The sequence below is a fragment of the Mustelus asterias genome, unplaced genomic scaffold (genome assembly GCF_964213995.1).
Source record: "Mustelus asterias unplaced genomic scaffold, sMusAst1.hap1.1 HAP1_SCAFFOLD_3148, whole genome shotgun sequence".
Taxonomy (NCBI): Eukaryota; Metazoa; Chordata; class Chondrichthyes; order Carcharhiniformes; family Triakidae; genus Mustelus; species Mustelus asterias.
The window spans coordinates 1-15,000 of record NW_027593093.1 but is presented as its reverse complement, the minus strand read 5'-3'; the positions used below and the strand labels follow the sequence as shown (position 1 = coordinate 15,000).

Below are 15,000 nucleotides of genomic sequence, written 5' to 3'. Positions count from 1 at the left end.
CTGTCTCCCCCTCTCCATCTCACACTCTCTCCATCTCTGTCTCCCCCTCTCCATCTCACACTCTGTCCATCTCTGTCTCCCCCTCTCCATCGCGCACTCTCTCCATCTCTGTCTCCCCCTCTCCATCTCACACTCTCTCCATCTCTGTCTCCCCCTCTCCATCTCACACTCTCTCCATCTCTGTCTCCCCCTCTCCATCTCACACTCTCTCCATCTCTGTCTCCCCCCTCTCCATCTCACACTCTGTCCATCTCTGTCTCCCCCTCTCCATCTCACACTCTCTCCATCTCTGTCTCCCCCTCTCCATCTCACACTCTCTCCATCTCTGTCTCCCCCTCTCCATCTCACACTCTCTCCATCTCTGTCTCCCCCTCTCCATCGCGCACTCTCTCCATCTCTGTCTCCCCCTCTCCATCTCACACTCTGTCCATCTCTGTCTCCCCCTCTCCATCTCACACTCTCTCCATCTCTGTCTCCCCCTCTCCATCTCACACTCTGTCCATCGCTGTCTCCCCCTCTCCATCTCACACTCTGTCCATCTCTGTCTCCCCCTCTCCATCTCACACTCTCTCCATCTCTGTCTCCCCCTCTCCATCTCACACTCTGTCCATCTCTGTCTCCCCCTCTCCATCTCACACTCTCTCCATCTCTGTCTCCCCCTCTCCATCTCACACTCTGTCCATCTCTGTCTCCCCCTCTCCATCGCGCACTCTCTCCATCTCTGTCTCCCCCTCTCCATCTCACACTCTGTCCATCGCTGTCTCCCCCTCTCCATCTCACACTCTCTCCATCTCTGTCTCCCCCTCTCCATCGCGCACTCTCTCCATCTCTGTCTCCCCCTCTCCATCGCGCACTCTCTCCATCTCTGTCTCCCCCTCTCCATCTCACACTCTGTCCATCTCTGTCTCCCCCTCTCCATCGCGCACTCTCTCCATCTCTGTCTCCCCCTCTCCATCTCACACTCTGTCCATCTCTGTCTCCCCCTCTCCATCTCACACTCTGTCCATCTCTGTCTCCCCCTCTCCATCTCACACTCTCTCCATCTCTGTCTCCCCCTCTCCATCTCACACTCTCTCCATCTCTGTCTCCCCCTCTCCATCTCACACTCTCTCCATCTCTGTCCCCACCTCTCCATCTCACACTCTCTCCATCTCTGTCTCCCCCCTCTCCATCTCACACTCTGTCCATCTCTGTCTCCCCCTCTCCATCTCACACTCTGTCCATCTCTGTCTCCCCCTCTCCATCTCACACTCTGTCCATCTCTGTCTCCCCCTCTCCATCTCACACTCTCTCCATCTCTGTCTCCCCCTCTCCATCTCACACTCTCTCCATCTCTGTCTCCCCCTCTCCATCTCACACTCTCTCCATCTCTGTCCCCACCTCTCCATCTCACACTCTCTCCATCTCTGTCTCCCCCTCTCCATCTCACACTCTCTCCATCTCTGTCTCCCCCTCTCCATCTCACACTCTGTCCATCTCTGTCTCCCCCCTCTCCATCTCACACTCTCTCCATCTCTGTCTCCCCCTCTCCATCTCACACTCTCTCCATCTCTGTCTCCCCCTCTCCATCTCACACACTCTCCATCTCTGTCTCCCCCTCTCCATCTCACACTCTCTCCATCTCTGTCTCCCCCTCTCCATCTCACACTCTCTCCATCTCTGTCTCCCCCCTCTCCATCTCACACTCTGTCCATCTCTGTCTCCCCCTCTCCATCTCACACTCTCTCCATCTCTGTCTCCCCCTCTCCATCTCACACTCTGTCCATCTCTGTCCCCCCCTCTCCATCTCACACTCTCTCCATCTCTGTCTCCCCCTCTCCATCTCACACTCTCTCCATCTCTGTCTCCCCCTCTCCATCTCACACTCTGTCCATCTCTGTCTCCCCCTCTCCATCTCACACTCTGTCCATCTCTGTCTCCCCCCTCTCCATCTCACACTCTCTCCATCTCTGTCTCTCCCTCTCCATCTCACACTCTCTCCATCTCTGTCTCCCCCTCTCCATCTCACACTCTCTCCATCTCTGTCTCCCCCTCTCCATCTCACACTCTGTCCATCTCTGTCTCCCCCTCTCCATCTCACACTCTGTCCATCTCTGTCTCCCCCTCTCCATCTCACACTCTCTCCATCTCTGTCTCCCCCTCTCCATCTCACACTCTCTCCATCTCTGTCTCCCCCCTCTCCATCTCACACTCTGTCCATCTCTGTCTCCCCCTCTCCATCTCACACTCTGTCCATCTCTGTCCCCCCCTCTCCATCTCACACTCTCTCCATCTCTGTCTCCCCCTCTCCATCTCACACTCTCTCCATCTCTGTCTCCCCCTCTCCATCTCACACTCTCTCCATCTCTGTCTCCCCCTCTCCATCTCACACTCTCTCCATCTCTGTCTCCCCCTCTCCATCTCACACTCTCTCCATCTCTGTCTCCCCCTCTCCATCTCACACTCTGTCCATCTCTGTCTCCCCCTCTCCATCTCACACTCTCTCCATCTCTGTCTCCCCCTCTCCATCTCACACTCTCTCCATCTCTGTCTCCCCCTCTCCATCTCACACTCTGTCCATCTCTGTCTCCCCCTCTCCATCTCGCACTCTCTCCATCTCTGTCTCCCCCTCTCCATCTCGCACTCTCTCCATCTCTGTCTCCCCCTCTCCATCGCACACTCTGTCCATCTCTGTCTCCCCCTCTCCATCTCACACTCTGTCCATCTCTGTCTCCCCCTCTCCATCTCACACTCTCTCCATCTCTGTCTCCCCCTCTCCATCTCACACTCTCTCCATCTCTGTCTCCCCCTCTCCATCGCACACTCTGTCCATCTCTGTCTCCCCCTCTCCATCTCACACTCTGTCCAGCTCTGTCTCCCCCTCTCCATCTCACACTCTCTCCATCTCTGTCTCCCCCTCTCCATCTCACACTCTCTCCATCTCTGTCTCCCCCTCGCCATCTCACACTCTGTCCATCTCACACTCTGTCCATCTCTCTCTCTCTCCATCTCACACTCTCTCCATCTCACACTCTCTCCATCTCACACTCTCTCCATCTCACACTCTCTCCATCTCACACTCTCTCCATCTCACACTCTCTCCATCTCACACTCTCTCCATCTCACACTCTCTCCATCTCACACTCTCTCCATCTCACACTCTCTCCATCTCACACTCTCTCCATCTCACACTCTCTCCATCTCACACTCTCTCCATCTCACACTCTCTCCATCTCACACTCTCTCCATCTCACACTCTCTCCATCTCACACTCTCTCCATCTCACTCTCTCTTCATCTCACACTCCCTCCATCTCACACTCCCTCCATCTCACACTCCCTCCATCTCACACTCCCTCCATCTCACACTCTCTCCATCTCACACTCTCTCCATCTCACTCTCTCTCCATCTCACACTCTCTCCATCTCACACTCTCTCCATCTCACACTCCCTCCATCTCACACTCTCTCCATCTCACACTCTGTCCATCTCTCTCTCTCTCCATTTCACACTCTCTCCATCTCACACTCTCTCCATCTCACACTCTGTCCATCTCACACTCTCTCCATCTCATACTCTGTCCATCTCACACTCTCTCCATCGCACACTCTCTCCATCTCACACTCTCTCCATCTCTCACTCTCTCCATCTCACACTCTGTGCATCTCCCACATTCTGTCCATCTCTGTCTATCTCTCCGTCTCAACATCTCACACTCTGTTCTTCTCTCTCTCCATCTCTCTTTCTCTCACACTCTCTCCATCTCACACTTTCTCCATCTCACACCCTGTCCAATGCTAAATTGTCCCTTAGTGTCCAAAGATGAACACGTTAGGTGGATTGGCCATGCTAAATTGTCCCTTAGTCTACACCTCTCCATCTCACACTCTGTCTATCGCTCTCTCCACCTCTCCATCTCACACTCTGCGCAGCGCTCGCTCCATCCCTCCTTCTCTCAGACTCTGTCCATCTTACACTCTCTCCATCTCACACTCTGTCCATCGCTCCCTCTTCATTTCCCACTCTACCACTATCTCCTTTCTCTCCTTCATCTCTCTCCATCTCTGTCGTGTCCAAAGATGTGCAGGTTAGGTGGATTGGCCATGCTAAATTGCCACTTAGTGTCTAAAGATGCGCAGGTTGGGTGGATTGGCCATGCTAAATTGCCTCTTAGTGGCCAAAGATGTACAGGTTGGGTGGATTGGCCATGCTAAATTGCCACTTAGTGTCCAAAGATGTGTAGGTTGGGTGGATTGGCCATGCTAAATTGCCACTTAGTGTCCAAAGATGTGTAGGTTGGGTGGATTGGCCATGCTAAATTGCCCCTTAGTGTCCAAAGATGTGCAGGTTAGGTGGATTGGCCATGCTAAATTGCCCCTTAGTGTCCAAAGATGTGCAGGTTAGGTGGATTGGCCATGCTAAATTGTCCCTTAGTGTCCAAAGATGTGCAGGTTAGGTGGATTGGCCATGCTAAATTGTCCCTTAGTGTCCAAAGATGTGCAGGTTAGGTGGATTGGCTGTGCTAAATTGCCCCTTAGTGTCCAAAGATGTGTAGGTTAGGTGGATTGGCCGTGCTAAATTGCCCCTTAGTGTCCAAAGATGTGTAGGTTAGGTGGATTGGCCATGCTAAATTGCCCCTTAGTGTCCAAAGATGTGCAGGTTGGGTGGATTGGCCATGCTAAATTGCCCCTTAGTGTCCAAAGATGTGCGGGTTAGGTGGATTGGCCATGCTAAATTGCCCCTTAGTGTCCAAAGATGTGCAGGTTAGGTGGATTGGCCATGCTAAATTGCCCCTTAGTGTCCAAAGATGTGCAGGTTGGGTGGATTGGCCATGCTAAATTGCCCCTTAGTGTCCAAAGATGTGCAGGTTAGGTGGATTGGCCATGCTAAATTGCCCCTTAGTGTCCAAAGATGTGTAGGTTAGGTGGATTGGCCATGCTAAATTGTCACTTAGTGTCCAAAGATGTGTAGGTTAGGTGGATTGGCCATGCTAAATTGTCCCTTAGTGTCCAAAGATGTGCAGGTTAGGTGGATTGGCCATGCTAAATTGCCCCTTAGTGTCCAAAGATGTGTAGGTTAGGTGGATTGGCCATGCTAAATTGCCCCTTAGTGTCCAAAGATGTGTAGGTTAGGTGGATTGGCCGTGCTAAATTGCCCCTTAGTGTGAGGAGGATTCGCAGGGTGAATACGTGACGTTGCGGGGATAGGGGCGGGTGGGATGTGGTTGGCGCAGACTCAATGGGCTGAATGGCCTCCTGCTGCACTGTCAGGATTCTGTGATTCTATGAGTTAATTTCACCAAATTCTTCCCTCCACGCACCAGAATTCGATACGACACAATCTCTCGGTCAACAAATGCTTCCAGAAGGTTCCAAGATCCAGCCATAGCTCAGGAAAGGTGAGAGAGGCAACACAGTGAGGCTGCATGTCGCAGGGACTGTGCTGAGGGAGCGCCGCACTGTGGGAGGGTCGGTGCTGAGGGAGCGCCGCACTGTGGGAGGGTCAGTGCTGAGGGAGCGCCGCACTGTGGGAGGGTCGGTGCTGAGGGAGCGCTGCACTGTGGGAGGGTCGGTGCTGAGGGGGCGCCGCACTGTGGGAGGGTCGGTGCTGAGGGAGCGCCGCACTGTGGGAGGGTCGGTGCTGAGGGAGTGCCGCACTGTGGGAGGGTCGGTGCTGAGGGAGCGCCGCACTGTGGGAGGGTCAGTGCTGAGGGAGCGCCGCACTGTGGGAGGGTCAGTGCTGAGGGAGCGCCGCACTGTGGGAGGGTCGGTGCTGAGGGAGCGCCGCACTGTGGGAGGGTCGGTGCTGAGGGAGCGCCGCACTGTGGGAGGGTCAGTGCTGAGGGAGCGCCGCACTGTGGGAGGGTCAGTGCTGAGGGAGGGCCGCACTGTGGGAGGCTCAGTGCTGAGGGAGGGCCTCACTGATGCATGTTTAAGAAGTTAGTTCGCTTGTGTTTTAGGGTTCGTACTGGACATTGGAAGGGAATGGACAGGAAGGTAAAAACTTGCGTCCTAGTGTGAAGACATTGCCCGGGATCGATGAGGTGAGGCGGTGATTCTGGGAGCAATTTCACATGACTCAAGGAAAGTTCATCGGATTGTGCAGAGTGGGAGTGAACGGGAAGGGGTTTGGGATTGGGATTGTGTAGAGTGGGAGTGAACGGGAAGGGGTTTGGGATTGGGATTGTGTACAGTGGGAGTGAACGGGAAGGGGTTTGGGATTGGGATTGTGTACAGTGGGAGTGAACGGGAAGGGGATTGGGATTGTGTCGAGTGGGAGTGAACGGGAAGGGGATTGGGATTGTGTACAGTGGGAGTGAACGGGAAGGGGATTGGGATTGTGTACAGTGGGAGTGAACGGGAAGGGGTTTGGGATTGGGATTGTGTAGAGTGGGAGTGAACGGGAAGGGGTTTGGGATTGGGATTGTGTAGAGTGGGAGTGAACGGGAAGGGGTTTGGGATTGGGATTGTGTACAGTGGGAGTGAACGGGAAGGGGATTGGGATTGTGAACAGTGGGAGTGAACGGGAAGGGTTTGGGATTGGGATTGTGAACAGTGGGAGTGAACGGGAAGGGGTTTGGGATTGGGATTGTGAACAGTGGGAGTGAACGGGAAGGAGATTACGATTGGGATTGTGTACAGTGGGAGTGAACGGGAAGGGGTTTGGGATTGGGATTGTGTAGAGTGGGAGTGAATGGGAAGGGGATTGGGATTGTGGACAGTGGGAGTGAACGGGAAGGGGATTGGGATTGGGATCGTGTACAGTGGGAGTGAACGGGAAGGGGTTTGGGATTGTGTAGAGTGGGAGTGAACAGGAAGGGGTTTGGGATTGGGATTGTGTACAGTGGGAGTGAACGGGAAGGGGATTGGGATTGTGTCGAGTGGGAGTGAACGGGAAGGGGATTGGGATTGTGTACAGTGGGAGTGAACGGGAAGGGGATTGGGATTGTGTACAGTGGGAGTGAACGGGAAGGGGATTGGGATTGTGTAGAGTGGGAGTGAACGGGAAGGGGATTGGGATTGTGTAGAGTGGGAGTGAACGGGAAGGGGTTTGGGATTGGGATTGTGTAGAGTGGGAGTGAACGGGAAGGGGTTTGGGATTGGGATTGTGAACAGTGGGAGTGAACGGGAAGGAGATTACGATTGGGATTGTGTACAGTGGGAGTGAACGGGAAGGGGTTTGGGATTGGGATTGTGTAGAGTGGGAGTGAATGGGAAGGGGATTGGGATTGTGGACAGTGGGAGTGAACGGGAAGGGGATTGGGATTGGGATCGTGTACAGTGGGAGTGAACGGGAAGGGGATTGGGATTGTGTAGAGTGGGAGTGAACGGGAAGGGGTTTGGGATTGCGATTGTGTACAGTGGGAGTGAACGGGATTGGGATTGGGATTGTGTACAGTGGGAGTGAACGGGAAGGGGTTTGGGATTGGGATTGTGTAGAGTGGGAGTGAACGGGAAGGGGATTGGGATTGTGTACAGTGGGAGTGAACGGGAAGGGGATTGGGATTGTGTAGAGTGGGAGTGAACGGGAAGGGGATTAGGATTGTGTAGAGTGGGAGCGAACGGGAAGGGTTTGGGATTGGGATTGTGAACAGTGGGAGTGAACGGGAAGGAGATCACGATTGGGATTGTGTACAGTGGGAGTGAACGGGAAGGGGTTTGGGATTGGGATTGTGTAGAGTGGGAGTGAATGGGAAGGGGATTGGGATTGTGGACAGTGGGAGTGAATGGGAAGGGGATTGGGATTGTGGACAGTGGGAGTGAATGGGAAGGGGATTGGGATTGTGGACAGTGGGAGTGAACGGGAAGGGGATTGGGATCGTGTAAAGTGGGAGTGAACGGGAAGGGGTTTGGGATTGGGATTGTGCAGAGTGGGAGTGAATGGGAAGGGGATTGGGATTGTGGACAGTGGGAGTGAACGGGAAGGGGATTGGGATCGTGTACAGTGGGAGTGAACGGGAAGGGGATTAGGATTGTGTAGCGTGGGAGTGAACGGGAAGGGGTTTGGGATTGGGATTGTGGAGAGTGGGAGTGAATGGGAAGGGGATTGGGATTGTGGACAGTGGGAGTGAACGGGAAGGGGATTGGGATTGGGATTGTGTACAGTGGGAGTGAACGGGAAGGGGTTTGGGATTGGGATTGTGCAGAGTGGGAGTGAATGGGAAGGGGATTGGGATTGTGTACAGTGGGAGTGAACGGGAAGGGGTTTGTGTCCATTGGGATTGTGTAGAGTGGGAGCGAACGGGAAGGGGTTTGGGATTGGGATTGTGTAGAGTGGGAGTGAACGGGAAGGGGTTTGGGATTGGGATTGTGTAGAGTGGGAGTGAACGGGAAGGGGATTGGAATTGTGTACAATGGGAGTGAGCGGGAAGGGGTTTGGGATTGGGATTGTGTACAGTGGGAGTGAACGGGAAGGGGTTTGGGATTGGGATTGCGTACAGTGAGAGTGAACGGGAAGGGTATTGGGATTGTGTACAGTGGGAGTGAACGGGAAGGGGTTTGGGATTGGGATGGTGTTGAGTGGGGAAGGGGTTTGGGATTGGGATTGCGTACAGTGAGAGTGAACGGGAAGGGGTTTGGGATTGGGATGGTGTTGAGTGGGGAAGGGGTTTGGGATTGGGATTGTGTACAGTGGGAGTGAACGGGAAGGGGATTGGGATTGTGTACAGTGGGAGTGAACGGGAAGGGGATTGGGATTGCCTACAGTGGGAGTGAATGGGAAGGGGATTGGGATTGCGTACAGTGAGAGTGAACGGGAAGGGGATTGGGATTGTGTACAGTGGGAGTGAATGGGAAGGGGATTGGGATTGCGTACAGTGAGAGTGAACGGGAAGGGGATTGGGATTGCGTACAGTGGGAGTGAATGGGAAGAGGTTTGGGATTGGGATGGTGTTGAGTGGGGAAGGGGTTTGGGATGGGGATTGTGTACAGTGGGAGTGAACGGGAAGGGGTGAACTCTGTACCGATCCTGGGAATGTTTGATTATGAGAATGGTGTCTGTCTTTCTTCCATGGGAACAGAACGTGTCAACATCATCCACAATGTCTAATCCCCAAGGAGAAACTTCTGAAGCATCGCAGCTCCGACCCTCCCACAGTGCGGCGCTCCCTCAGCACTGACCCTCCCACAGTGCGGCACTCCCTCAGCACTGACTCTCCCACAGTGCGGCGCTCCCTCAGCACTGACCCTCCCACAGTGCGGCGCTCCCTCAGCACTGACCCTCCCACAGTGCGGCGCTCCCTCAGCACTGACCCTCCCACAATGCGGCGCTCACTCAGCACTGACCCTCCCACAGTGTGGCGCTCCCTCAGCACCGACCCTCCCACAGTGCGGCGCTCCCTCCGCACTGACCCTCCCACAGTGCGGCGCTCCCTCAGCACTGACCCTCCCACAGTGTGGCGCTCCCTCAGCACTGACCCTCCCACAATGCGGCGCTCACTCAGCACTGACCCTCCCACAGTGTGGCGCTCCCTCAGCACCGACCCTCCCACAGTGCGGCGCTCCCTCCGCACTGACCCTCCCACAGTGCGGCGCTCCCTCAGCACTGACCCTCCCACAGTGCGGCGCTCCCTCAGCACTGACCCTCCCACAGTGCGACGCTCCCTCAGCACTGACCCTCCCACAGTGCGGCGCTCCCTCAGCACCGACCCTCCCACAGTGCGGCGCTCCCTCAGCATTGACCCTCCCACAGTGCAGCGCTCCCTCAGCACTGACCCTCCCACAGTGCGGCGCTCCCTCAGCACTGACCCTCCCACAGTGCGGCGCTCCCTCAGCACTGACCCTCCCGCAGTGCGGCGCTCCCTCAGCACTGACCCTCCCACAGTGCGGCGCTCCCTCAGCACCGACCCTCCCGCAGTGCGGCGCTCCCTCAGCACTGACCCTCCCACAGTGCGGCGCTCCCTCAGCACTGACCCTCCCACAGTGCGGCGCACCCTCAGCACTGACCCTCCCACAGTGCGGCACTCCCTCAGCACTGACCCTCCCACAGTGCAGCGCTCCCTCAGCACCGACCCTCCCACAGTGCGGCGCTGCTTCAGCACCAACCCTCCCACAGTGCGGCGCTCCCTCAGCACTGACCCTCCCACAGTGCGGCGCTTCCTCAGCACCGACCCTCCCACAGTGCAGCAATCCCTCAGCACTGACCCACAGTGCGGCGCTCCCTCAGCACTGACCCTCCCACAGTGCGGCGCTCCCTCAGCACTGACCCTCCCACAGTGCGGCGCTCCCTCAGCACTGACCCTCCCACAGTGCGGCGCTCCCTCAGCACTGACCCTCCCACAGTGCGGCGCTCCCTCAGCACTGACCCTCCCACAGTGCGGCACTCCCTCGGCACTGACCCTCCCACAGTGCGGCGCTTCCTCAGCACTGACCCTCCCACAGTGCGGCGCTCCCTCAGCACCGACCCTCCCACAGTGCAGCACTCCCTCAGCACTGACCCACAGTGCGGCGCTCCCTCAGCACTGACCCTCCGACAGTGCGGCGCTCCCTCAGCACTGACCCTCCCACAGTGCGGCGCTCCCTCAGCACTGACCCTCCCACAGTGCGGCGCTTCCTCAGCACCGACCCTCCCACAGTGCGGCGCTCCCTCAGCACTGACCCTCCCACAGTGCGGTGCTCCCTCAGCACTGACCCTCCCACAGTGCGGCGCTCCCTCAGCAAAGACCCTCCCACAGTGCGGCACTCCCTCAGCACTGACCCTCCCACAGTGCGGAGCTCCCTCAACACTGACCCTCCCACAGTGCGGCGCTCCCTCAGCACCGACCCTCCCACAGTGCGGCACTCCCTCAGTACCGACCCTCCCACAGTGCGGCGCTCCCTCAGCACTGACCCACCCACAGTGCGGCGCTCCCCCAGCACCGACCCTCCCACAGTGCGGCGCTCCCTCAGCACTGACCCTCCCACAGTGCGGTGCTCCCTCAGCACTGACCCTCCCACAGTGCGCCGCTCCCTCAGCACTGACCCTCCCACAGTGCGGCGCTCCCTCAGCACCGACCCTCCCACAGTGCGGCGCTCCCTCAGCACTGACCCTCCCACAGTGCGGCGCTCCCTCAGCACTGATCCTCCCACAGTGCGGCGCTCCCTCAGCACTGACCCTCCCACAGTGCGGCGCTCCCTCAGCACTGACCCTCCCACAGTGCGCCGCTCCCTCAGCACTGACCCTCCCACAGTGCGGCGCTCCCTCAGCACCGACCCTCCCACAGTGCGGCGCTCCCTCAGCACTGACCCTCCCACAGTGCGGCGCTCCCTCAGCACTGACCCTCCCACAGTGCGGCGCTCCCTCAGCACCGACCCTCCCACAGTGCGGCGCTCCCTCAGCACTGACCCTCCCACAGTGCGGCGCTCCCTCTGCACTGACCCTCCCGCAGTGCGGCACTCCCTCAGCACTGACCCTCCCACAGTGCGGCACTCCCTCAGCACTGACCCTCCCACAGTGCGGCGCTCCCTCATGTTTGACGATTGCCTTTATCTTGTGAACTTTATTCTGGAACTTTCCGCAGGTGTATTTGAATTCTCCATCTGATACGCAGAGAAAGATCCCACAAGTCATTGTGTCTTCCGAGTGTGACGAATCTTTATCGACCGTGGACGAACGTAATAACTTTCCCAGGACTGTGCAAGATATCGTGAAACAGACACACAATCAACCGGCACTAAGTCCACCGCTCAGGGTGAATGTTTCTCTGTAACAGGGGTCCCTGACGGAGAGAGAGAGAGACTCCCCCTTTAACAGGGGTCCCTGACGGAGAGAGAGAGAGGGAGAGAGACTCCCCCTTTAACAGGGGTCCCTGACAGAGAGAGAGAGAGACTCCCCCTTTAACAGGGGTCCCTGACGGAGAGAGAGAGAGAGACTCCCCCTTTAACAGGGGGTCCCTGACAGAGAGAGAGAGAGAGACTCCCTCTTTAACACGGGTTCCTGATGGTGAGATAGAGAGAGACTCCCTCTTTAACAGGGGTCCCTGACGAAGAGAGAGAGAGAGAGAGACTCCCCCTTTAACAGGGGGCCCTGACGGAGAGAGAGAGAGAGACTCCCCCTTTAACAGGGGTCCCTGACAGAGAGAGAGAGAGAGACTCCCCCTTTAACAGGGGTCGCTGACGGAGAGAGAGAGAGAGAGACTCCCCCTTTAACAGGGGTCCCTGATGAAGAGAGAGAGAGAGACTCCCCCTTTAACAGGGGTCCCTAACGGAGAGAGAGAAAGAGACTCCCCCTTTAAGGGGGGTCCCTGACAGAGAGAGAGAGAGAGACTCCCTCTTTAACACGGGTTCCTGATGGTGAGATAGAGAGAGACTCCCTCTTTAGCAGGGGTCCCTGATGGAGAGAGAGAGAGAGAGAGAGACTCCCTCTTTAACAGGGGTCCCTGATGGAGAGAGAGAGAGAGAGAGACTCCCCCTTTAACAGGGGTCCCTGACGGAGAGAGAGAGAGAGAGAGACTCCCCCTTTAACAGGGGGCCCTGACGGAGAGAGAGAGAGAGAGAGAGAGACTCCCTCTTTAACAGGGTTTCCTGACGGAGAGAGAGAGAGAGAGAGACACCCCCTTTAACAGGGGTCCCTGACGGAGAGAGAGAGAGAGAGAGACTCCCCCTTTAACAGGGGTCCCTGACGGAGACAGAGAGAGAGAGAGACTCCCTCTTTAACAGGGGTCCCTGACGGAGAGAGAAAGAGACTCCCCCTTTAACAGGGGTCCCTGACGGAGAGAGAGAGAGAGACTCCCCCTTTAACAGGGGTCTCTGACGGAGAGAGAGAGAGAGACTCCCCCTTTTACAGGGGTTCCTGACAGAGAGAGAGGGAGAGAGAGAGACTCCCTCTTTAACAGGGGTCCCTGACGGAGAGAGAGAGAGACTCGCCCTTTAACAGGGGTCCCTGACGGAGACAGAGAGAGAGAGAGAGACTCCCCCTTTAACAGGGGTCCCTAACGGAGAGAGAGAGAGAGAGACTCCCTCTTTAACAGGGGTCCCTGACAGAGAGAGAGAGAGAGAGACTCCCCCTTTAACAGGGGTCCCAAACGGAGAGAGAGAGAGAGAGACGCCCTCTTTAACAGGGGTCCCTGACGGAGACAGAGAGAGAGAGAGAGAGAGACTCCCTCTTTAACAGGGGTTCCTGACGGAGAGAGAGAGAGAGAGACTCCCTCTTTAACAGGGGTCCCTGACGGAGAGAGAGAGAGACTCCCCCTTTAACAGGGGTCCCTGACAGAGAGAGAGGGAGAGAGAGAGACTCCCCCTTTAACAGGGGTCCCTGACGGAGACAGAGAGAGAGAGAGAGACTCCCTCTTTAACAGGGGTTCCTGACAGAGAGAGAGAGAGAGAGAGAGACTCCCTCTTTAACAGGGGTCCCTGACGGAGAGAGAGAGAGACTCCCCCTTTAACAGGGGTCCCTGACGGAGAGAGAGAGAGACTCCCCCTTTAACAGGGGTCCCTGACAGAGAGAGAGAGAGAGAGACTCCCCCTTTAACAGGGGTCCCTGACAGAGAGAGAGAGAGAGAGAGACTCCCTCTTTAACAGGGGTCCCTGACGGAGAGAGAGAGAGAGACTCCCTCTTTAACAGGGGTCCCTGACGGAGAGAGAGAGAGACTCCCCCTTTAACAGGGGTCCCTGACAGAGAGAGAGAGAGAGAGAGACTCCCCCTTTAACAGGGGTCCCTGACAGAGAGAGAGAGAGAGATTCCCTCTTTAACAGGGGTCCCTGACAGAGAGAAAGAGAGAGAGAGAGAGACTCCCCCTTTAACAGGGGTCCCTGACGGAGAGAGAGAGAGAGTGAGACACTCCCTCTTTAACAGGGGTCCCTGATGGAGACAGAGAGAGAGAGAGACTCCCCCTTTAAATGGGGTCCCTAGCGGAGAGAGAGAGCGAGAGAGAGAGAGACTCCCTCTTTAACAGGGGTCGCTGACGGAGAGAGAGAGAGAGAGACTCCCCCTTTAACAGGGGTCCCTGACGGAGAGAGAGAGAGAGAGACTCCCTCTTTAACAGGGGTCCCTGACGGAGAGAGAGAGAGACTCCCTCTTTAACAGGGGTCCCTGACAGATAGAGAGAGAGAGAGACTCCCTCTTTAACAGGGGTCCCTGACCCTCCCACAGTGCGGCGCTCCCTCAGCACTGACCCTCCCAAAGTGCGGCGCTCCCTCAGCACTGACCCTCCCACAGTGCGGCACTCCCTCAGCACTGACCCTCCCACAGTGCGGCGCTCCCTCAGCACTGACCCTCCCACAGTGTGGCGCTCCCTCAGCACTGACCCTCCCACAATGCGGCGCTCCCTCAGCACTGACCCTCCCACAGTGCGGCGCTCCCTCAGCACTGACCCTCCCACAGTGCGGCGCTCCCTCAGCACTGACCCTCCCACAGTGCGGCGCTCCCTCAGCACTGACCCCCCCACAGTGCGGCGCTCCCTCAGCACTGACCCTCCCACAGTGCGGCGCTCCCTCAGCACTGACCCTCCCACAGTGCGGCGCTCCCTCGGCACTGACCCTCCCACAGTGCGGCGCTCCCTCAGCACTGACCCTCCCACAGTGCGGCGCTCCCTCAGCACTGACCCTCCCACAGTGCGGCGCTCCCTCCACACTGACCCTCCCACAGTGCGGCGCTCCCTCAGCACTGACCCTCCCACAGTGCGGCGCTCCCTCAGCACTGACCCTCCCACAGTGCGGGGCTCCCTCAGCACTGACCCTCCCACAGTGCGGGGCTCCCTCAGCACTGACCCTCCAACAGTGCGGCGCTCCCTCAGCACTGACCCTCCCACAGTGCGGCGCTCCCTCAGCACCGACCCTCCCACAGTGCGGCGCTCCCTTAGCACCGACCCTCCCACAGTGCGGCGCTCCCTCAGCTCTGACCCTCCCACAGTGCGGCACTCCCTCAGCACTGACCCTCCCACAGTGCGGCGCTCCCTCAGCACTGACCCTCCCACAGTGCGGCGCTCCCTCAGCACTGACCCTCCCACAGTGCGGCGCTCCCTCAGCACTGACCCTCCCACAGTGCGGCGCTCCCTCAGCACTGACCCTCCCACAGTGCGGCGCTCCCTCAGCACTGACCCTCCCA

General features: G+C 57.4%; 1 protein-coding gene across 1 annotated transcript in view; it reads left to right on the top strand.

Annotated features, from left to right (window-relative positions):
* The window catches only part of LOC144490320 (forkhead box protein fkh-2-like), a gene marked incomplete at its 3' end in the record, with an annotated part of 12,604 nt that extends 957 nt beyond the window's left edge, over positions 1 to 11,647 (top strand). Inside the window, exons 2-4 of the mRNA XM_078208089.1 lie at positions 5,303 to 5,377; positions 5,939 to 6,022; positions 11,477 to 11,647. Of these exons, the coding sequence (XP_078064215.1) occupies positions 5,303 to 5,377; positions 5,939 to 6,022; positions 11,477 to 11,647 (330 nt within the window). The remainder of the gene's footprint in view (positions 1 to 5,302; positions 5,378 to 5,938; positions 6,023 to 11,476) is intronic.
* Between the last annotated feature and the right edge of the window lie 3,353 nt (positions 11,648 to 15,000).